Here is a 23,333-nt window from a genome sequence, read left to right as displayed (position 1 = left end):
GGCTTTTTGCAAATTAAAAAGCTATGTCAACAACAAAGAAAAAGAAGTATCCTACCCTTACAAGTAATTACACTGCTTTATTTTTCAGTATCACAGTCTCAGGAAATGAAACAGTCCAGATCCTTTCCAAGATATTACACAGCTTTTTTTTCCATCTCTCTGCCCACAAAATAATCAAATTAAATATAAATTTGTTGTTTTGCTACATCTATTACATTGGAAGAATATAATTATTGGTAGAAGCTAAGCTCCAGCAGCCAAGGGTGGAACGAAGCGCTCTTTTCTCCTGCTCTTGTATAACCCACTTCAGTGTTCCCAGAAAAATACACAGAGGGACAGAAAGATGTGGTGGGTAACAAAATACAGCAGTTTATTGAACAAAATGGGGCAAGGCAATGTTCCCTTTACATTCAATGAGAATTCAGGAGTACGAAGCAAAACATGCTATACACACATGGACATGATACTTTGGCTAAATGTCATTCAGAAGTTCTATGCCAAACCTGATAAAATTAGAGTGAACAGTCAAAAATAAGGAAAAAACCTACCCTAGGCTTGCATAGACGGATTATTGTCAGTGCGCAATTTATATTAAAGATTAGCTGTTGCAATGCAAGGTACGCTTGCAGCTCTGAGGAATTTAAGCCTTCTGACTAATCCACCTCATCGCATGGCTAATATTTAGATTCAACAGCCTGAAAGTTTATCCTGAAGAGCTAAATGAGACAACTGCAGTTATTTCTTCGAGGCAGTTAACTACATTGCAGTGCACAGATGGAGCTGGAGACACACTGTGGAGTCTACTGAGACTGAACACTGATACAGTGGAACTTGCTTACCATGAAGTAGAAAATACTCATTTGTATGTGCCACTGCCCTCTCCGGGACTCTCCTGGAAAAGCCCAAACTGCACAGCTAAGCCTTGCCCTGTGCTGCTCACCAGGAGGAGGGGGCTGATGATATCTCCAGCCCAGAAGCTGAGGGCAGTGCAGCTTCTCAACACAAGCCCTGTGTCCTGCAGCCTGTCCTGGGCGTAGCAGCCTAAGCATCACTTGTGCGCAGCACAGCCATAGCATCCATGGCAGTGCTGCATGGCCAGAAGTGTGCTACGGCAAGTATTTTAAAGAGTATAGTAAACTGGGATCTCTGTAGGTTTATGCCTGTCCTCCACAACACAAAAAAGACAATCTGCCTGTTGTATACTTCATGCAAGGGGCACTGCTGTGCCTCAGCGCTACATCCCATACCCACCTCCCAAAGCAACTGCAAAACTAAGCACTGAGCATCTTGAGAGAGCAGGGCAAAACCAAAACTGTCCATCAGCTGAGCATGGATATAGGGCAGTAACCCTCAAAGTCACCCCCAGATGGGAATTCCTGCTGCAGCATCCTCCCTGGCATCACTGCCAGAAGCAGGACAGCAGAGAGCTCGGTCACCCTTCAGTCCATGCTATGAGCTGTTGCTTCGTTTCCTATTGCATCTCACACAGCCTTGCAGTGTCAGTGCTGCCTGGAGGAATGGCAGGAGCAATCTGCTCAGGGTGACAGACACCCAGGAGATCATTTTGTGTAAGAAGCGATGAGTTTCATGGGCTGGTTGCATTAGATTACAAGAGCATAAACTAAGTAGGGGAATTCTTACACTGTCTCCAAGTGCTCCCCTTTATATATAAATTAGCAATCCACAGTTAGTTTGCATACAGGTTAATATGAATTAAAATAAAAACCTTGATAATAAAAATATATAATATACACATTGATCAACAGCAATAAACTGAATGAAAACACTACAATGTAACAGTGGCTGTAATTTGGCACAAAATAAAAATGCACAAAGGTCTAGCACTGTAAAAATAAAAATCCTTTTTTTCCCCCTAAGTAAGAGAATGTAATTAATCCTGATTCAAATCCTGACAGGTGGGAATGCAGAGATATAAAAATACTGTACATACAAGATCCCTTTCACAAAGTGAAGCAGACTGCAGCATTTGCAACTTCTGTCCTTCTTCCCCAAGAGGAGAAACGCAATGATGAGATTTCATCTATCCCCTAACAGCTGATATTTTCCCACCTCCAGGAAGTTCAAAACTGTGAAGTTCTTTAAAAAAAAGATCAGATTAACCTGTTGGATCTATCCACACGACAACAACCGTTTCTCGCTGCAGGAAGCTGTACAGTCCACATTAAGACAGTGTTTCATAGCAAGGTGACTCAGATCAGCTTGCTGAAGACATCGAGTACCCCTGCATGTAAGGCACGATCACTCGGGTTCGCCCAACCTCTCTTCTGCAGACTATTGTGCTTCGGACGGAGGCGAGGAGGTGGCGAGAGCTGCTGCTGGTGAGATGTGCCTACCATGGAGATTGGGAAGTGCCAGGATTTCACGGTGACGAGTTTTCCACGTGGCGCCTGTTGCCTTGTTAATGCACAGAGTCAGAAAGGGACACAAGACCCGAATAACCTGGGCAGGCGTCCCAGCAAGGGCTCCGACATGCTATTAAATCCAGAGAAAACCATAGGCAAAGCTACTGAAACTTGGCAAAAAACAGGCTAAAAATAAAGTTACTTAAACATTTTTCTGTCATAGAAAGGAAATATTGCTCTGATTGTTTCTTTTAAAAAGATCAACTTCATTGTGCCTCTTTCCAGGGACACACATGCAAGGTGCTGATTTTACATCTCGCCTACACAAGCTGCATCTTCTTGACTCTCAGCAGAACTGTGTCTGCTAGGCCCCAAGATGAATTGGCTCCTTGCTCATCCATGATCTTAACTCTTGTTGACTTCAGTGGGACCATAGAATCTCCCTTCAAAAGTGGTTACTAAACATGCAAGTCTAGTTGCAACCTTCACCTCAGTAAGTCTCTAACCTGCTGACTGCGTGAGGCCCACAAGGTATATTAGATGAACAATTGATGTTTATACCCCATTTACTACATGCTTTCCTCAGCTACCATTCCTAGCATTTCTGCCTCTCTCAATAGGCGTCAGCCACTTCTAACAAAACCTCAAGGCCCCTCTTTTCATAAGGTCTATCGAAAAAATAAAACAGGAGGAACACTTACAAGGGTCAGCAGATGATTAAGGGAGTAAGAATAAAAAAGTAAGGACTAAGGGAGGATATAGAGCAAAGCAGCCCATAAAGCATTCAGCACTCCCTGAAGGCATCCAAGGAAGCAGCTGATGATCCTGGGATCCTTCCTTGGGGCTCCTGCCTCTTGGTGCCATGAGCTTGGCTGGCCCAAGGAGGCCATTAAGGTGATGCCACAGCTCCACAGAGTAGGCACTGAGGCGTTCCACAGACTTCACCCAGCTTTCAAATAAAATCAACTGGAGTTTTCTCTGATATCATTTCCACTCATTCCCACTGAAGTCAACAACTTGGATACTCCCAAGCATCCCTCCTAAATTAATATGTTCTTCAAATGTCAGCGGGCTCAGGGCCTTCATGACTTTTCTGATTAGAGTCAGACAGAAGTTACATCCAGCCAACTGCAGTGCAAGAAAGCCCATCACAGCCAGCTACAGAGGCCCAGGGAGGGCTGAATTCCTAGTTGGCAATTTCCCCTTGCCTTGTGCAGAGGGTCACCATTTTTCCCCATGCACAGTGAGTACAAAGCACACACACTTTCTGATTTAGCAGGATATTTCCCCATCCAGTTTTCACGAGTGCACCAGATGATACAAGCAGCAGGGCCTGGACCGGGGTGTCTGTAAAAAGTATTAGTTCATAAAACCCCACCAGGCATCCATGTCACAATAATAAATACTCCAATGTCAATGGAGGGGAAAAACCCACCGAAAAGAAATGGCATTTTCAGCAGTAGAAATTTTGACTGTTACATGAAATATAAAAATAAATTTTTACAAAATAAAGTCATTGCAGATGAGGTTGCCACATTGGCCTAAGTTATCAAACAAAAAAGAAAAAAATACGGTCTATGTTGTTCTTTTTCCGGATCCTTTAAAACAACGTTAACACTTCTGAATGGGCAGAGAGGGAACAAGGCAAGGACAGTAAAATCTAGCCACTGGCTGGGATATTTCCTGAGAAGCAGCAGCAAGCCAGAGCTTGCGAGTCACTTAACGGTTCAAGCAGGTGAGCAAGCTCATGGTCTGGAAGCAAGGGTACGCAGCTAAGGGGATGCTGCCGATGCACGAAGTCCTATGTTACAATATTTTTGGCTAGGGTATGCCTGGAGCACATGTCTACTGGGGGTTAACTGGTTCTTCACAGGTAGTGAACTGCTGCCAGCATCCCAGTGGGGGTAGGAGTTGGAAGTTTCTTGAGCTGTTGGTCAAGGCAAGGCATGGGCTTGTGCTGTGGTATTAAACATTCCCTTGCAACTTGTGTGAAGAAGGAGTTGCCTTGTCTTCTTAGTGATTTGTCTCTCACTATCCTGACCAAGGACAACAGTCAAGCTTAAGGCCTTACAGCTGCCTTGGGGCTTGAATTGTGCATTAGTGCAAGAGCAGAGCACCATGATCTCTTCCAATTTCCTATCAGTGCTCCACGCCAGCATGCACTCTCCACAAAGCTCTGCAGAGCTGCCGGGCTCCTTTCCCAGGCAGACTGGTGGCGAGAGCAAGTACAGTCATGGCTCTGCCTCCCCTCCTCAGCAAAGCCAGCAGCAGAACTGCAGCTGCCAGCAGAAGACAAAGGGCGTGGTGGGACAGACTCAGTGCCGGGCAATAAGGAAGCTGGGCTGCAGGGGCAACACAGCCAGGCTTGCTGCCGTGAACTGGACTGGTAAATGAATAACTAGCCTGTACTGGCTGAACAGACTCCAAGCCAGTGTCCAGATGCTCAGCTTTGTTTTTAAAAATGCACTTGAAAAAAATGGCAGCAAAAATTATTAACAAGACAAAAGAACTGAAATGAGAGGAGGCCAAGGGAAAAGGCTACTTGTTTGCGCAAGAGAAGAATGATTTTCTAAGAGTGGAGTGAAAAGAAGCCATCGAAAGGAAAAAATAACCCAGGAAAATCACTGCATGGGCAAATCTGTACAGACAACTTAAACTTGCAGTCCCTGCTACGCCCTAGACAGCAATAGTTTTATCCTGGATGGAGTCTGCCTGGGGTTCTGGACAGAGTAGTGTAGACAGGAGGCACTGAGCACAGACACTGTGTGGACTGTTTGGCACTCTGCGTCTAGCTCAAAGTTGCGAGTAGACTATGGATTCAATGCTCAATGCCCATATGGCCCTCCTTCAGTCTCGTGTTTCCAAGACCTATGCATATTCAGACACAAGTTACTGTACTCAAGTGCATCAGCAACTGAGCTAGGAGCCACAGTAGTTCCTGCTTGGCTTCAATCAAATTCCTTGGCTTCTACCACACCAAAGCTCAGAGCAGGTGACCACAGAGATCCCTTCAGGCATTTAAATCTGTTTCTATGATTCTTCCCAATCCACAACTCACAGCTTCATCAACTCCCTGGCATGTCTTAAAAGTCATGCACACAAGGTCTAATTTCAGTTGAAATTGTTATTTCCTCTTAACTGTTCTATCCTATATCCTGGAGCTAAATGCCTGGTTACTCACTCTTCCCAGATTGCTGGAAACCCTAGAAAGAAATACAGCAGTTAAGAAATTTTGTTCTATAGGCAATTTCTTTCTCACCAGTCCCGGGTTCTGGCTTTTGCTGGTGTACGTTATGAAGATTCTCTCTCCTTCCTGCAAGCTAGTATGACTGTCAGGTTGGCTCAGCTGTCTTACCCAGCACAGCAAGAAGCACGTTTCCTCTTCTAACTCTCTTTGCTAAGTCATCCTAATACCGAAAGGACTTGTACTTCTGATGTTCTGCTGCATTGCCATAACCCAGCTCATATCTTGGATTTTCCTCCCTGTTGTACGTGCATCTCCATTTGTTCTATTTGTCAAAGCTCCAGCCAAAGCTTAAAAATAAAAATAAAAGCCTCAAAAGAATATAAGAGGGAGCTGTTAAGTCAGCTAGTTGATTCACACAGTTCAGTGGTGGCTAGATTATACTGCACTGCTTAAGTGATCACATATGAATAAGAAATTGAAATGAACAAGTGTTCCTTATTAATATGACGACACTTCAAGAGGCGATCCTGGGAGTGGAGGCTGTACCTCCCACTGGGTAAGGAATCGAGAAAGTTGCCTGGCAATTCCAGTAATGTTTGCTACAGAAGAGTCAGTACCAGAGCAAAGGCTAGCACAGTTTACTGCTTCCTACGGGAACCTGGAAAGCAAAAACAGAAAGAAAAAAACCTGTAAGGATAGATCCTGGTGAAGAAAATACCACCTGCAGTCATCTTTTACTTGTCCTGCCCTCTTGGATGTCTGTGTGACTTCCAGGGTACTGGTAAAGTCAAATGCCAAAATGGGAACAATATGTTACATTACTCAAGCAAAAGGAAGGACAGGTCCACAAGAGAGGCAGACGTTTGCACTTCTTCTAGGCTGCGAACAGCACTGCAGCCACATTGCAGTGTCTCACCAAAGAAAACTGAACAATCACGGGGCTTACAGACTCTATAAAGCACCAACAACTTTCCAGCTTGTTTGATGAAGACAGAATGCAAGTTTCCCAAACTTTAAAATATGGGAAGTAAACTGTCCACATTTAAGTCACAATCAGTGGAGCTGGAAGAAATCTGATTGATTGAGTTGAACTCTGGCTGCCCCTTTCCTCCCCCAGATACTCTACAGATAACTCAGACAATTGGCATTCAGATTTAGAAAACTGGGGGGGATCGACCCTAACGACACTGCTCTTGTGCCAAGTGATTTCAGGAAACAAGCCAACGAAGCAGTGCTGAGATGCTACAGGAACAAAACAAGCCTGTTCTCAGGACAAGCTTCTGTCTGATCATCCCATCCGCCCGCCAGACAGGTGATACTGTGAGGTTTTGTCTTGTATTGGATTATTTGATACTAGTGAGTCACCCAAAATCCATCATGTCATTGTCTTCATGTTATTTCTCCTTCATTTGCTGCCTGGATTTACAGCCATTCATCATTAAGAGATCACAGAGGACATGCAGAGAGCAGTTTGACAAACTCAAGGCAAACCAGTTCAGGTTTTTACTTTCTCAGCCTGCAATGTTCTCAGCAAGTACAACTCGAACACTGCCTAGCATCACCTGCCTGCTGGGGGGCTGCTTATTTGAGGAAAACAGCCCACAATAACCCAAGTGCTGGGGAAACCATGTGCTTGATCCTACCTTTAGGAGAGCGCTCAGGTTTGGGGATCTGGCGCAAGGGGCTGGGCTGGCTTGTGTAATACCGAGCATGTTCCAAGTCATCGAGGAGAGGCTGTGACCTGCCAAGCACAATGAAAAAGAAGTGCTGGGGGGAAAAAAACTTGAAGGCGTAACAGAGTGGTAAAAGTAACATCTCAGCTGCCTGGTCTGTCCCTGTCAGTTTGATGCAAACTCTATCTGGCTCAGACTTCCCACCTGCAGACCAGCTCCTCTGAGCACAGCCTGTTACTGTTTCTGTGGTGAGACATGCACAGCATTTACTACTTCTCATGGACTGCTTTCATTTAATAATGGTTTCAAGTTGTCAGGAAACAAAGAATTTCCATTATGGAGTTTGATGCAAACCTCACTCAAAAGAGCAACATTTTAAAGTGTTTAATGCTTGCCCAGTTTTAACCTCAGAGCATTTTAATAAGATCTCTCAGTCTCCACCTGCACACCTCATTTGTTGAATTTGCAAAAGAAAAAACAAGAATTTTTAGGCTCATCTGGATTGGAAATCAAAGCCACCGGGGTCACTTCCAGGGTTCAGTCCCTCATGAGGAGCATCACGCCAGGGCACCAAGTGATTCAGAAGCAGCACTAGGCTACAGCACATCCCCATCAGCTCTGGGACGAAGTACCCCGAAGGACAATATACTTCCTTGCAGGGGGGGTGTCCAACACAGCAGCAGTGTACAGGGCTTAACTGGGTATAAGGACCCAAGGGAGCAGCTGTGCAAATGCATCGTGATTACTCCTTCCTGCCCAGAGATGACATTTGGTTTCACATCCCCAGAAGCTCTTTAACCCTCTCAATGTTTCTCTGCCATTTAACAAATGCCACTGCACAAGTTCATCAGTCTCTGTCAGTGCCAGGCAGGGAGACAAATGCCACGAACACAGCGAGTGATGCATGCCACCATCCGCCTCACGAGCTCTGTGCCCTCCATCTCTTCAGTGCTAAAACCTCTGCTCTCTACCAAGACCCTTGTGGGTGGGTCAGGCTGGTCGCCCCACAGTTCCTCCCTAGGACTCAGCTTCTGAGAAGCTTCCCGACTGCCCTTCCCCATTTCTACCAGCCAATTCAAGCTCACCTTGAAGACCTGTTGTGTCGCTGAGTTTCAGGCCCTTCTTTTGACCTGGAGCGTGTGGACTCGCTTGCATCATGCTGATGGGAAGAAGAAGGGAAAGCAGCTCATCTGCGTGCCTTGCAAGACACCAGCCAGTGCATTGAGGCTGCCACAGCTTCATGCAGTCCTTTCATGCTCAGTTTATACACACAACTACAGCCAGACACGTGCAAACAGCAGTATCAGGAATAATTTCCAGAAAATGAAACTCAGCCTTGCTGAGCCAAACTCAATTTTTGCTCTAAACATGAGACAGCGCCGGGGGACCCGTCGCAAAGCTGGAGTCGAACACAGTCGGTGTGTAATGACTGTGCACACGGCTGGGCTGAGCATGAGTGACCAGCTGCATGCAGCTGTGCTCCTGCAACCACTCAAACACATTAAGGAGGCTGAAAACATCAGAGCTACCTCCAACTGGCCCCAAGATTAACACAACACTCCCTTTAGCACCTTATCAGTGGAGCCCATGAAAACTCTTGAAATCTGTTTCCTATCACCTTCCACAGAGGCTAGACAAGCCCCTCTGCAATATTACTCATCAAAAACCTAGGCTTGATACACTCAATACTTTCATTATAGAGCTGATTTTATTGTGAAGCAGAGTGACAACTGGATCAGCTGCGTTGTCCTTATACCTGCAGTGCACAAACAGAACCAACTACTGCTTTTATTGCTACAGTCAGGATTTCAGCAGAAGGAAGGTCCTGCACCAGGAGGGCTGACAGTGCTTGAGGGAGGCCACAAGGTGCTGTGACATCCAGCTCCAAACTCCAAGGCCAGAGCCCAAGGCTTACTTGCTTGAGGCTGAAGCCAAAGAGCATCCAACCAAGGAGGTGGCTCCAAAAGTCTTGGGAAACAGCTGAATACCAGGCAACAAGACCCTTTGGATGCAAAAGTCTGCATCATTCCTTTTGCTCTCACCATACACCCTCACCTTCCTCTTGAAATAACATTATAGCACTTCATTTGTGGCACCTCCTGAAGCTTGACATACCCTCCAATCTTGATCATGCCTCCTCCTTTCAAAGGAAGACTTTTCTCTCTCCTTCTCCTTCTTGAAAGCCTTTTTCTCCTCAGCCATCAGGAGTCGGGCAATTTCCTAGAAAGCAAAATACAGAGTGTGTCAGGCAGTTTTACTGCTCTTGTGGGTTTGAGTTATTTGAACCCTTTCCTATGGACAGCTGCTGAATGGGAAGGGTGCAAAGCCAGGATTTTACTCATCTGTGATTAGAAATCAAGTGACAGAGTAGAATTAAGACTGACTACATGCAGCACGCCCAGTGGATCCCTGATTTGCCAGAACTGCGTTTGCAGAGCCTTTCTGCCCTTTATCCCTTTTCCTTCAATGGCGGGGGCTCATCTCACAGCATCTCTAATAGTCTCCCTTTGGGCTCAGTTCCAAGAGATGCTCTTACACAGCCACAAAATTCCTTCCTCTGCCATGGTTGCAACAGGCAGCGCAACTCTCCCTGCTTGGCCAGCCTGACCATATACATGAAAACGAGCAAGGAGCAAACCCCACTGGAGCCCTGAGTTTCCCCTACAAGGAGGGAAATGAGCAACTAAAGGCTCAGAGGGGACAAGTGGGGTTTAGCAGCTTCCACAAGTAAAGGAATACCGCAAACGTCTGACTTCTTGCTCACCTCATCCTGGGCTACTTGAGCTGCCTTCTGATCTTCCTCATCAGCCTGGAAAAAAAGGGGAGGTGGGAAGAAAAAAAAACCAGAGACAAGAGAGTAACACCTCTGAATTATTCATACCCATCAACCTACTGGGCAGGGCAAGTAGGTGCCCATACAAATATGCTACCATCCTCTCCAAATATACTTAGCTACCTCAATACTTACCTCACAACTGTCACCTCAGATTTTCAGCTGAGTTTTGCCCTTGTCTATCTGCCAGGCTATACCACAACACATTGTCCACCCTGCTGCCCTCTCTCTCAAAGATGGGCACCGGCCTCTCTCACTTCTGGGCTGACCACACTGACTACATCTTTACCTGCCTGGAAGTGTTCATTTAATATCACTCTGCTTTGATCATTTAATTTTGGGGGGTTTATTTCAGAAAATTGGGCTTTACTGGCTGGATGCCAGCTGTCACTCCCTGTGTGTGTGTACGGGAGACAAAGGTAATTACCAGAATGCACAGCAGCAAGACCTTAGGTCTTAAAGTCACTATCATATATAAAAGGTTTACAAATTAAAGTTGTCATTGCTAGCTACCTTAATTCTTTCGAGTTGAGTAATGCATCCTCTCTACTTACCAGGAGCTCTTCCTCCTGCAGCTTCCGAGCAATCTCTGCATCAGACAACTCCTGTTCCCTTTGGGGTGTATCATACATCGCTTGCTTCATCCCCCTCGACCTAGTGCCTACAGAATTGTGCAAGAAAACAATCAACTCAACCATTTTCCAAATGCTTTGGTAAGGAAATCCCCACCATCTCCTCAGCCACCTGCAAAAGCCCCACTCAAGGGAACCAGAGACCATGACAGCGTACCTGCCAGACAGCTGGTTTGAGAGTACCATTAGCTGAGATGCAACACGCACCTGAGGGAGGTTTCTCTATGCATATAGAAATATCTGACACACCATGTCTTATGTGACAAATGCAACTATATGGCAAAGGAGGCCACATCCCTCAAAGAAGTCATTGCCGACATCACGATGCTAGCAAAGGAATCCTAATGTTTCACAGTCTGTTGATACAGATACACTGGCAAAACTGGGCAGCAGAGAGCAGGCCAACATCTGTTACGAGCACAGCAGAGTCTGAACACACTGCTGGAGGAGCACAGGCTGCAAAAGGTGCCTGGGACAGGCTAACATGAGGTTTTAGACAATTGCTTCCTTGGGCTGACCCATGAATTTTAGTATTCACATTGAGAAAACAGCCAAGTAAACATTTATGAAGTTCATACAAGGTTCTGTTCTTGCTTCAAGTACAGAGTTTTGTTTGTTTAAAGTTAAACCACCTCCAACTGATTTAAAATGTTGCATTTTCAGAGCTTCTCCACAGTCTATTTGCACCAGGCCAAAGGAGTCTCACTGTATCCCTGTTATAAAATGAATGACTTCACTCACATACAATGAATGTCTTCTCCTTCCTTCTGCAGTCTGAACTGTATCGTTCAGCCATCTAAATGAGCTTCCTGCTTTTTGTCCGAAGTATACAAACACTCCAGATGTCTGTTTCTCTTCCACCTCAAACCCAGAAAGCTTCACTCAAAACTTTCATGTCTCCAGCTACCCCATTTACACATTTATTATAAATACCTGTTACTTCTTACCGGGCCACCTATCAGTTTCCTTTCCATCTCGTAAGACCAAGGGAAAATCACGAAGTAACCAGTGACCTTGAAAAACTTTCTGTGCACCTACCAACAAGCCACCATCACACTCCACCAAGCATCCCAAAGACTTCAGACTGCAGAGGGACAGAGACCTTGTACATCAACCCAGAATAAAACCATGGAATAGGAAACCACCTCTTCTACAGGTATTAAAAGAGGCATGTGGGGTTTTCTACTTTTTGTTTTGTTTGAATCAACTGAACAATGATCTTAAGCAATTAACACCCCTCTTACAAACCATCTTAGTATAAGAAAAAAACTTCAGCTCTGGCATGTTATGGTTAAGCATATGACCTGGCCTTTCCCAGAACGCTTTCATCAATCCAAGCTGTGAAGAGCTGCAACCTCTGGCCAGCACAGAAACTCTGGCAAAAAGCACCAGCTTGGTCAGAGTTAAATTATTCAGAGTGCTTCCAAGGTCAAGGCAAACACATTTTTATCATGCTGGAATCAACAACAGCAAGGCTGACAGGCTGCTGTACAGCATTACCTCCATGAAGGATAAAAGTTGATTTCCAGGAATTGTTTGCTGGCCAGCCCGAGCCTGAGCTTTCTTCATAGTGACCAGTGCCAGGCTTCATTTGCTCAGAAAACAACAATAAATGTTATTTATTATCATCACTCCTGCCCACACTCAGGGGAGCACAAATCCCACCAAGACCATTGCCCACAGGAAGATGTGAACTTCTGGCTATTTTGACTCTATTGTGATGGGATACTGAGTCACTTGGACCCACATTGTATCAGGGCAAATCATGACCTAATGGTTATATATAAAGACCTGATTAACATCTTCCACCTCCCCAAAGAAAACTTTTGCATGATGAATAATTCTCCCAGCATCTCCAGAGACAGACACATATTATCATCCCCACCTTATCCAACTGAAGACCAGTTAGATGGCTCAAAGCATAAAGCACAAGTTTCCCACGCTGTGACAGACATGGATCCAAGTCTCAAAATTCCTTGCACTAAGAGACAGGTCAACCCCAGCCCCAGTGTGGTTTTAAAAGCAGAAAGATGGATCTGGATCTTTAAAGCCCACCAGTCCTCAAGTATTATTGAACAATAAGAGCTACACAGGTACATATTTCCCAGAAAAAAACACTTGTACAGAATTTGACAAGAACCCCATCTTAGAAATACAGCCCCGTGGGACACCGAGTGCTGCTACTGAACTTTGCCTGAAGTGAATGGATTATGTTGCCAGCAGGGCTTTCAATAAGAAGTGGATGGAAATTGCTGGCTTATCAGTGCTTAAGCAAACTGTCCTCACTTACAGCCCTGCATCCCAAATCAACAAAAGACAAGTATAATCATTACATTTGGGTTTTTGTTAGTTGGTTTTTTTTTTTCTCCCATTCAAGGAGACCACAGCCCAAAATACATCATGAAAACAACACCTGGTTGTTGGCTGTTTGGTTTTTGTGTGTGTTTTTTTTTTTTTTCTTAAATGCATGATACCAAGGGCACCGTTTCCAACAATACCTTCTTACTCATCCTCTCTGATGCTATGGAACATGTGAGGAAATAACACAGCAAGAACATTGATGGATAAGAAGAATCTCACTAAATAAGGGAGAAACCTGGGCAGGATTCACTGTGTACACACTGCAGGTGGATACTGCAGATAGGCATCTTCAAAGGAAACACCACAGATTTCAGACACCAGGATGGGGTGCACAAAGGTCCATCCCCACACGTACGTACACCTTCCCCATCACTTGGTTACCTGAGTCTCGCTGGCAGTCTCCAACCTTCCCCTGGGTCACAGAGCGTGGAGAGTGGGAACGTCTTCTGTGTCCTGCCCTTTTGCAGTCTCTCTCCTCACCCCTCCTATGATCATCTCTAGATTCAGCATCACGGAGCTTCTCGTCATGCACCATCCTGTGGGATGAGTGGCCCTGATGACGAGATTTGTGTTTTTCAGGTCGCACCAGCTGTCTGTCACCCCGATGCCAGGTCTCCTGCTCAGCCTCCAGTTCTACCTCAAGAAGAGGAAGGTGCTTTTCTTTGTCTTGCCTTGTTGGCTTTCTGCTGCACCGTGCCTGGTCTGCGAGCCCATGCTCTGACTCCAGGTCAAGACTGAGAGGTCTCCGGGCCTTCTCCCTGCTGGCTGCTCTCCTCTCCCACAGCTCCCAGCTATTGCTGTGGTCATAGACACCACGCTCAGCCTCTCTTTCCAGGTCAAGGCTGGGATGTCTCCTAGACCTTCCCTGGCTGGCTGATTTCCACTCCTGCCAATGACCATTCCTGGCCTCGCTCGGTTGAGGAGACCTCCGACGATCCTCCGAGGTGAAATGCCTGTGTTTGGAGGTGCCGTCGGACAAAGGCGACAGCGCTTCTCGGTGCTCTCTCTGCCGATGCATGTGCCTGTCACCGCCGTGTGCCCTGCGAGGCTCAGAAACCTGCTCCCTGGGGTCACCCCAGGGGTGCTCTGAGCAACGGGGGGACAAACAACAAGTGGGTTAGTGGTGCAGGGGTTAATGGTGGTTCAACGAGCCCAGACTCACAGCGTGCAGATGAGGGAGCTTGATGCAAGGAGAAGCTGGAAATGCAGGCAAAGCATGACGGGATCAGAAAGAAGAACAACGTGGATATAACGCTTGCAGGATATAACGGGGGACAGAGTCTAATGGCGGCCTGGCTAGCAGCAGGGCCACAAGGAAGGCAACGGGGTTGGAGCAGAAAGCACAGGTCCAGCCCAAAAGCGTGTCCAAATGCCTCCTAAGACAAGGATGAGCTAACATGGAGATGAAGGACTTTTAATGATGCCGTTTGGGCTGAAAAACGGCCAGCAGAGCAGCTCATCTCCTGGTGACACATCACTGCTGCAGTATACTGAAACCACCAGAAGAAGGCTTGCAAAGGAGGGCTCCAGTACCTGAAGGGGGCCTACAGGAAAGCGGGAGAGGGGCTTTTTATAAGGGCAAGTAGTAATAGGATGAGGGGGAATGGTTTTAAACTGAAAGAGGGTAGATTCAGATTAGACATTAGGAAGAAATTTTTTCCTGTGAGAGTGGTGAGACACTGGCACACTTTGCCCATAGAAGCTGTGGATGCCCCCTCCCTGGCCGTATTTAAGGCCAGGTTGGATGAGGCTTTGAGCAACCTGGTCTAGAGGAAAGGTGTCCCTGCCTGTGGCAGGGGGGTTGGAACTAGATGATCTTTAAGGTCCCTTCCAACTCAAACCATTCTATTCTATGAAGATGCAGGTGAGGCTGGGAGGCAATAGGGCATAAGGCCAGGAGGATAAGGCCAGGAGGGGCCAAGCAGAGGGTCAGGTTGGATGCTGGTTTATGAGCACCAGTGCCTTGTCCTGGCTTCAGGCACAAGGGTTTTAATCAGAAAAAAAAAAAAACCAGCCTCACCTAATGGGGTGAAAGACCCACATAAAGCAGAAAAGAGAAAGAGACAAGTGGGATGGGATTTTTTTTAAAAGCAAGAACGAGATGATGAATAGCTGCAGCATCCAAGTATCTACCATAACCAACTGTCACGTATCTCTTGCAGACCCAGAAGTTTCAGGGCCTGTTATTGATTGCCTAAATAAAAGTTTAGGCTCCAACTGCAGAGAGGGCTATGGAAATTTAAGGGCAGGACAAGAAACTTCACAACACCCGGGCTCCTGACCTCAGCAATGTAGCTGGAAAAGCTGCTTACTCAGCAGCTTGGCGGGGTTGTTTCCTCCGTGCTTTCCAGAAAGCAGGTGGAAATTTTCTTTGCTTTTAGTTTCAGTAATAAACCTGACACAGCTATGAGGTTGCAGCAGTCTGCGTGTATACAATCTGCTGACCAATTTATTTTCCAATGAACCTATTTGCTAAGAAAAACACTGCACTGAGTGAACTATTGTACAGCAGCTTTTCAGAATGAAGGCGTATTTCTGAAGAAAAAAATCACCTTGAAGCAGAGGCTGATGTGAAATGGAGCTACACAAAAAAAAAAAAACAAAACCAAAAACCTAGCAGCATAAGACTTTCCTTCTCCACTGCTGAGAGGTATTTATAGCATCTAAAAATATTTTAAATAGATCTCACTGCACATGAACTGCATTCTGTTTTAATGAACAGCTCTTCTCTTCCTTCCTTACACTCATCTAGATTTCAGGGAAAAAGAAAAAAAACCCACACACCAAAACTGAATGTTCCCTTCAAGTCATTCTACTCAGAAAAAAACGTTTTCAGAGCCAGCAAAAATACAGCCTACAGAAAATCCACCTTGAAAACAAATCTGTGTGACTTTTATCCAGAACAGGTATATTTTTAAAAATCCAAGAACCGTAAGAGTAACCACAGCAGTTCCTGTTAACTGACTCCTTTTTCTGTTCAGATTTAGATCATTCAGATTATTCACAGAAAACAAATATCCAGTAAAACAATTTAAGTGACTTACTGAACAACGGAGACCAGAGCCTGAAAGCGAGAGTCAGTTTTTGAACAATACTAACAAGGGTCTAAGAATTAATTCCATTTTGTCATTAAGTAAAGCTCAATAAATACAGCAGCAGAGAGCAGAAGATCATGAAAGAGCAAAGCGTGGCCGCGCTGGGAAAGGATCACTGCAGGTAACACAACCATGCCAGACAGCCCGAGCAGAAGATTTGCTTTTGGGGTATCTCAGGGTGATTAACTCCTCAGCAGGTGCCAGTTCCTGCGGCACCTTCTGCAGGGGCCGTGTAAACGCTCTTTAGGTCCTGGTGTTACTCCCTCAAGCAGCAAGTAACTGAGCAAACAGAGAGATGTTTTTCATGGCACAGATACTTCTGGGAGGAACTCTGCCTTTTTTCCATGTTTATTTTTCCACTTCTTAAGAGCTCAGGTTGCTTTGGAGCAATAGCCCTAATCCACATTCCTCATGGATGTGGATAAATTTTTACTCAGTCTAAAGACAGACTGAAACCCAAACAAAGCAAGGGCTTTTTTTTTTTTGTTTAAGTTCACAAGTAATGAGGACGATACAAACCGCGGATGCTGAAGCCAAATCAAATGGTACTGAAGTATTTAAGAGGTTCCAGATCAATGGACTAGATAATCCAGGCATCAAAATCCACTCCAGTCCCTTCTAGTTTTTAAGGAGTGCAGATCAAGAGCAGCACTACTATGAATGGTCAGGCAAAACACCTTCTACCTCACTCCAAGACTACAGATTATTGTAGGAAGAAAAATTAGATCCACACAATATCCTGCTCTCCAAATTCACACCACAGTCTCAGTTCAGAGTGTCACAGGCTTTTGTCAGCTGATTTCTGTTATAAAAATCTCTTCTGTCCTACCATCTCTGCATTGCAACAGTATTACCTATATTGTATTTTTTCAGGAACTTGTCCCATTTAATTCTGAAAAATTGAAGTGTGGGTTGGCCATAAGATTCCAAGATCAAAGTCTTTCCCACCCCTGTACACGTTGCAGGACTTGTGGTCATGAAGTTTCCACTTGATTACTGTTTTGCACTTCGTGCTTTGTGTTTTCTCGGCCATCCTTGAACTTCTTCCCAATTGAAACTAAAATACTTCGTGTAAGTTTAAATAAAAGACGTATAAAATTGCCAATGGCATTGATGTTAAATGAGAAATAAGAGGTTTGATCATCATCTTCACAATATGTTAATCAAAAGCAGCCCATCTCTTCCCCGACACATTTTTTTTTTTGAAAAAAGAACACAAGAACCACCACCAGTGCACAGCAAAGCCATCCGCAGATTGCTCCATAATTAAACACACCCTGATTCTCTCCTCCTGATTTAAAGAAGGTCTGTATTCAATCATAAAAGCCGACCAAGAGAAAGCAATACAGCGCTGTGGGCCCTATCTTTTCCACAACATAAAGTCCCAGATGATAACACAGCAGAGACATTCTGTGGAGATGACCTTGTCATTCAGTAAGTCATTCAAAGCTGTTGTGCTAATTTTAATGCTTGGTTACATACCTGCAAGGAGTTATTTTTGAAAGGCTGTTCCATGAACATTACGTCTGCATTTCTCCTCCGCACGCTTGCGGTATTACACAGAAGTAACTGTGGCTTATCAGTACCATCAGCTGTCTTTTTCCACAAGCCCTTTTAAAACACGCACGCATGGGTGTGCTTGCACATACACACACCCTATCCCTGTCCTTTAGGCCATCTTCTAGGACATCAAAAATTATAAAGTTGTCTTATCCGTTTGTATTTTTAAATATTTCCCGATTCTAGAATAAAGCCTGATCCTGACCCTGAAAACTGATGCTATGCTACAGTGCTGAATGCAGGACTGTAGGATAAGGGAAAGCTCCTAAATGGAGTTGCCAGATCACCAGGTTCACCTGTACTGCCATGATCTTGATCCTTTATCTAGCAGAAACGTACCTCCATTTTCTGTATAATAGCTGTCTTCACAGACTGCGTGTCCCTGGGATTCTGGGTAGCGCTTCTTGCGCTTTTTTTCTTCCTGCAGTTCTTTCTGTTGTAGGAGACGGGCAATGTCCTGCAGAGATGGAAGAAAACAGACATTACCTTTCCCCCCTAAAAATATCTCCAGATTCTTTTATTCAAATTCTTTATTCAATTATAAAAATCCTGATAGTTTAATTTTTCAGACATGGCAACAACAGTATTACTTGCAAATTCAGCCCCTGGGCTGGATGGAGCTTCCAGCTTAGTGGCTGACACAAGGGACCGTCTCAGCAACCAGTATGCAACCTCACCCAGATCCACCACTGAGCTTCCAACCCTGTGGCAGACTCACAGGTTCCTGTTCCACCTGCACACAAGCCTGCAAAGCCATAATGGCCAAAGCATGTCAAAAGGGACTGTGTGTGCAACCCTCAGGCTTTCATCAAGATCTGGAAATCACAAAAGCGTACACCCGCTCACACGAGTGGGCTGGACCTCTCCCCTGGACTCCATCAGGAAAAGAAAAACAGAGGCAAAGACTGTCTCCAGCTGAAGGCACTTCTGACTGGAAGGAGATTTCAGAGCAAGTCATGAAGTCTCTTCAAACTAGCTGTAATTTACAGAGACTGTAGGATGCCAGGCAGGGAAATGCATCAATTTGACAGACAGAGGCTGAAGAAAATCAAAAGGGACATTAGGAAGAGAGGACTAGGCACAAGGCAGGAGCACTGCAGGGACTGGAGCCGTTTATCTTCTGTCATAGTTTTGGTAGATATGCCATCAAAGAGAACAGCAGTCCATTTTCCTAATTGTTTTTTCTTCGAGATGACTAATGGATCAACAAGGCCTACCAACACCAAACAGCTCCCTTGGGCTTGCTCATTTGAGGCCCGGAAGCCTGCGAGTCAGTGGAGCTAGTCTGAAGCCAGGAAGAAAAGCTGGAAGATACCAGGTGGGCATGCTAGCCCTTTGGATGCTATTCATTTAAGCCTCCCTAATCCTCAGGACCTTTATAGAGCCATGCATACAAAGTGTAAATTGCAGGCAGGAAAGGCATCACTGAAATGCAAACTAAGAGCCAATGCCCTCCAGAGCAAAGCCAGCACTGGAGGACACTGGATGGGTGTTCAAGTACAAACTGTTATTTCAGGATTCAGATCAGATCTGCTCACTAACCAGCGCTGTGGAGGACCTGGGGATGCCACGGGTTCTTTAAAAAAAAAAAAAAAAAAAAATTCCTTCCCCTGACAAGGGTAACCTCTTCTAGCAAGTACAGTAAGTCTATAAATATACAGGCTTAAGCACATTATCTCCAGGACTGAGACTTGCAAATCCACACAAACCATTTCTTAAAAATTGGACTTGTAAGCAGGTAGGCTTAGCACTTCATTTAAAATTCCTGTGCATCAGACTGGATCTGCCTCAAGCAAAGCACTGGCATAACACCTGCCAGCCACTACCGATACCAGAGAGCTATCACGTATGCTGTGCAGCTACACCCTCATGTAGGACAAATACAAGACTAGCCCAGCGTGTGGCCAGTATCGGTGTAAAACAGGATGCCCTGCAGGGTACGTGTATAGATGCTGTGCCAAGGGCTACAGACTGGGCTCTGACATTTGTCACTCTGCCAGCTGACAAACCTCTGTGGCACTGGGCAGCCTCGCTCCCATTGCTCAGGCTTTGCATCAGCACAGGAGCCCACCCAAAGGAAATAACGCGGCAGGGGGCCCTGGAAGGGAAGCAGGATCAATTCAAACTCTCCAGAAGTCCTGTTACAAGGACAGGCAGTAGTGTCATACCCTGGTACCCAGCTGTAGCCTAACCCAGTCCACAGTTAGGTTTCAGCCACACCTGGGAACTTCTCATGCACCAGCAGGAAGAGAAAGAATATTTATGACTTCTCTTAATTGCTTTGGGCCATGTTCATTTCAAGATTGCTCCCAACAGCACAAGATGGTCAGCACGCTGGCTTGACAGGTTGCAGGGACCTGTTGTCAGACTGCTGACATCCCAGCAGCTCTCTATGTAAAGCAGGAAGGAAAGGTGCAGTTCCCACAGGCAACATGAGTAGTATTGCATCCTCTTCACCTTACCGATAAAAATGAGACAGATGGTCACGTTTATAGCACAAATCCTTTAGCCAGAGTGTTCCTCCCACCCTCGTGGCCACAAGCTCCTCTTAGAAGCCCTTCCACATCTGCCTGGGCAGCCTTTCAGTACTTGCGTGGACTTAACTGTATAAGAAAACAAGGTCTTGTACAAGCAAACTGATGCATCTGTCAGGTAAGGACAGATTCTTATTTCAGGCTCTTTCAGGAAACACAACCTTGTGTTTCTACAGAGAAAATGCCACCAGGTGCTTCTTGAGCATCTTAAGACTACTCAGACTTCTCAGGAAACCATCTGTAATCAAAAATGGGGCCACACTCCAGGCTCACACAGGTGTTCCTCCACTCTCTGGCTTTCTTGAATGCTTAATCTGACAGGCTGACACAATAAAGTGATCAACAAGCCAAATCCTTTGAATACCATGGACAAACCACACTGCCCACTCTTAAGCAACGGCAGCAAAGCAATATTCTGAAATCACAAAAGGAATCTGCTAGTAAAAAAACTGAACAGAGTGTTCAGGCTGTGAAAGACTAAATTGAAGATGAAGGAGAAGCCAGAGATGGATGGCTAGGCTGAGGATCCTGCTGTAGTCTTTGCACCAAAGACCAACAAATCGTGACCCAGGATTCTCCCAGAAGTAGTACGTGTCTTCTTGCACTTGAGAAAGAAGCCAGATCTCAAACTGCACAAGCAATTACACTTTCCTACACCAGGGCAATGAACACCTCAACAAGACCCACCTATTACTTGCCCTCTTCGTTAGCAAGGCCACTGGCATCAACAATCCTTGTGACCCTTCAGCGTGAGGACTATGACTATATCCGATTCCTGTAACAGGACTCCCCAAAAATCTCTGTGCAACCATCTGTGAGGATCAGGACTGACACCACGCAAGCCAACTCTCGTGGCTAATGACCAAGAAATGCCTGCACTGAAAGGGCTGCTACAAATAGCCCTGCCATCCCTATAGCTTAAAAGGTTACCTCATCTGTTTCCTCTTGCTTGCGGCGCTGCTCCGCTTCAAATACCAGCTTCCCTTGGATTTCCTGAGCGATCTCGCAGTCCTGTCGTTCTCTAGAAGGCAAGAAGACAAGGATTACAGGCAGCTAAAGTCACAGGCATCAGTCTGCCTGGAGAAAGGGATAAAAGAGCTAAAGAACCATCCGAATACACAGAATTATTACTGAGTATTAGTGAAAAGCCTATGAATCCTCACCAGGGACCAGGACTCCCTGTACTTACTGCTGGCCAGATTTAGAAAACAGGTCCCAAAACACTCACAATCAGAGTACAAAGCAAGAGAAAACAGATTCATAGGCAGCTTGCTAAGAAAGGAGGTAGGTACCATAGGACAGGGCAGGCCAAGGTAGCACACAGGAGTCTCTGCAAACAGTCTAATTCTGCTGAGGAGTTTTTGTACACGTGGTGCCAAAGCGGGGTTTAGGGGTCAGGTTAATGCAGGCATTTCTGGGAAGTGGTTTTCACATGAAAGCCAAGAAGGAGAAAGTGTAGAAATGCTGATAGCAAAACACACTAAGTAGGCGAAGCAGAGGATGGAGGTGGCAGTGCAGTAATGAATGAGAAGTGTCGCTGAGGTGGGATGAGACACAAAAGCAGAACTGGTGCCAAGAGAGCGATATGTGTCAGAACAAGCTGGAACGATGGCCAGGGGTTCCTTAGGGCAACTCAGAAAAGGGATGGGGCATTTGAGAAGAAAGATTAATAGCGCTCCCCTTCAGCAGTGCTGAAATTGAGCCAAAGACTATCTCTAAACAGGTCAGGAAAAAAAAATAGCAATCCTTAGATTGCAATTGACTGCAATTGAGAAAGGTAAGGTATAGAAGGAGATGAGACGGAACAGCAAGAGGCAGAGCTTGCTTTATTAGAATACAATCTTTTGAAGAATACACTGGCAATGATCAGATAGGCAATGGGAGGACTATCAAGAGCGTTATTGTGGAAGTAAAGCAAATATTTCAAGAGAAGCAGGTTCAGCTATGTCGAAGTTGGACCCGGTGGGCTGCAGCAACTAGTTCTAGGCTTGAGCAAGGATCAGAGCATAAGCAACTTAGCTAACTTGGAGGCAAAGGACAGGAAGGGAGTCTAGGATGCGAGCAGAGGAAATTAAAATATTAAGTGTAGATAAGAGCTTTCTGTAGCAAAACAGAAGCGGCATGGCTGGAGCAGTCAGTGGCACCACAGAGCCTGCTTTTATAGAAAGTAAAGAACAACGAGAGAAGCTGAAAAAGTGGATACGTGGTTTAGGGTAGGGAGGAAGGACACTGCGACAAGAAGAGGGTTTAGAGGACAAAAGCCACCAAGAAACAACTGATCTGTTATAGGGAAGGTAAAGGAACCTGCAGCAGGAGGGAAAAGAAGCTGCTTTATTTCTGGTCACTGCTCCTTGTAAGGAGACCTGCAACTGGGTACTGCATGTTATTTATATCCCCTTCCCCAAACACATATGAACCCCAAGTCAGTGTCACAACATGACATTTCCCTCCCTTTCCCAGACCACCATGCTCACAAACACTTGTGCATCTCTATAAACTGACACACATCTAGAGACACCCTCGAAGGCACTCATGAATTTCAGTGTTTGCAGGGCTGCAGTTATCACATGTCAAACATCCGCAGTCAGGTTTATGGTTGGACTCAATGATCTTAAAGGTCTTTTCCAACCTAAATGATTCTATGATTCTATTTAGACATTAGTTTCTTTCAGACAGGTAATAAAACCTGGCATTTTGTGTGTGTGCCTGTGTGCATTTCACTTGACTCTGGAGAGAGATCTGTTCAAAGGCAGACAAGCTCACATGGCAGTAAATCTAGTTCTTGAATCCGCCATAAAAAAGGGACCTTGATGAACCTGGTACCAGCAGGGAACCACAGTCCCCAGCAAAACAATAGCTGAACATGCAAATCCCAGAGAACAGACTGTCAGTGGGCCTAAGTGGATCCCTTACGACCCCGGTCTCAGAGGACATGAATCCAGGTAGAAAATAAGTTAGAAAGGTCAGACGTATCAAGGCATTGCACGTCTCCAGTTCCACTGGCACCTGTGAAGAGAGCTAAGGTGCCAAGTTCATCAGCACCAACTGACTCGCTAAATGCTTAAAATACATCTTATTGCAGACAAACAGGAGAC

The 23,333-nt window shown here is 45.4% G+C and overlaps 1 protein-coding gene across 4 annotated transcripts in view; it reads right to left on the bottom strand.

Moving 5' to 3' along the window:
• Positions 1-344: 344 nt before the first annotated feature.
• Positions 345-23,333, bottom strand: part of CCDC50 (coiled-coil domain containing 50) — a 44,867-nt gene continuing 21,878 nt past the window's right edge. For 3 of the 4 annotated variants that reach the window (XM_068406837.1, XM_068406835.1, XM_068406836.1), the window contains exons 4-11: positions 21,169-21,259; positions 18,044-18,161; positions 10,611-10,717; positions 9,988-10,032; positions 9,339-9,443; positions 8,309-8,382; positions 7,194-7,291; positions 345-6,208 (exon numbers count right to left, since the gene is read on the bottom strand). In XM_068406837.1, coding sequence (XP_068262938.1) covers positions 6,189-6,208; positions 7,194-7,291; positions 8,309-8,382; positions 9,339-9,443; positions 9,988-10,032; positions 10,611-10,717; positions 18,044-18,161; positions 21,169-21,259 — 658 coding nt within the window. In that variant the 3' untranslated portion in view covers positions 345-6,188. Of the gene's footprint in view, positions 6,209-7,193; positions 7,292-8,308; positions 8,383-9,338; positions 9,444-9,987; positions 10,033-10,610; positions 10,718-13,430; positions 14,136-18,043; positions 18,162-21,168; positions 21,260-23,333 lie in introns of all 4 variants that reach the window. The other variant, XM_068406838.1, reaches the window with a different exon arrangement.

This window comes from Nyctibius grandis, chromosome 8 (assembly GCF_013368605.1).
Source record: "Nyctibius grandis isolate bNycGra1 chromosome 8, bNycGra1.pri, whole genome shotgun sequence".
Lineage (NCBI taxonomy): Eukaryota > Metazoa > Chordata > Aves > Nyctibiiformes > Nyctibiidae > Nyctibius > Nyctibius grandis.
Note: the sequence above shows the minus strand (reverse complement) of the source record. Positions and strands in the feature narration are given on the sequence as shown.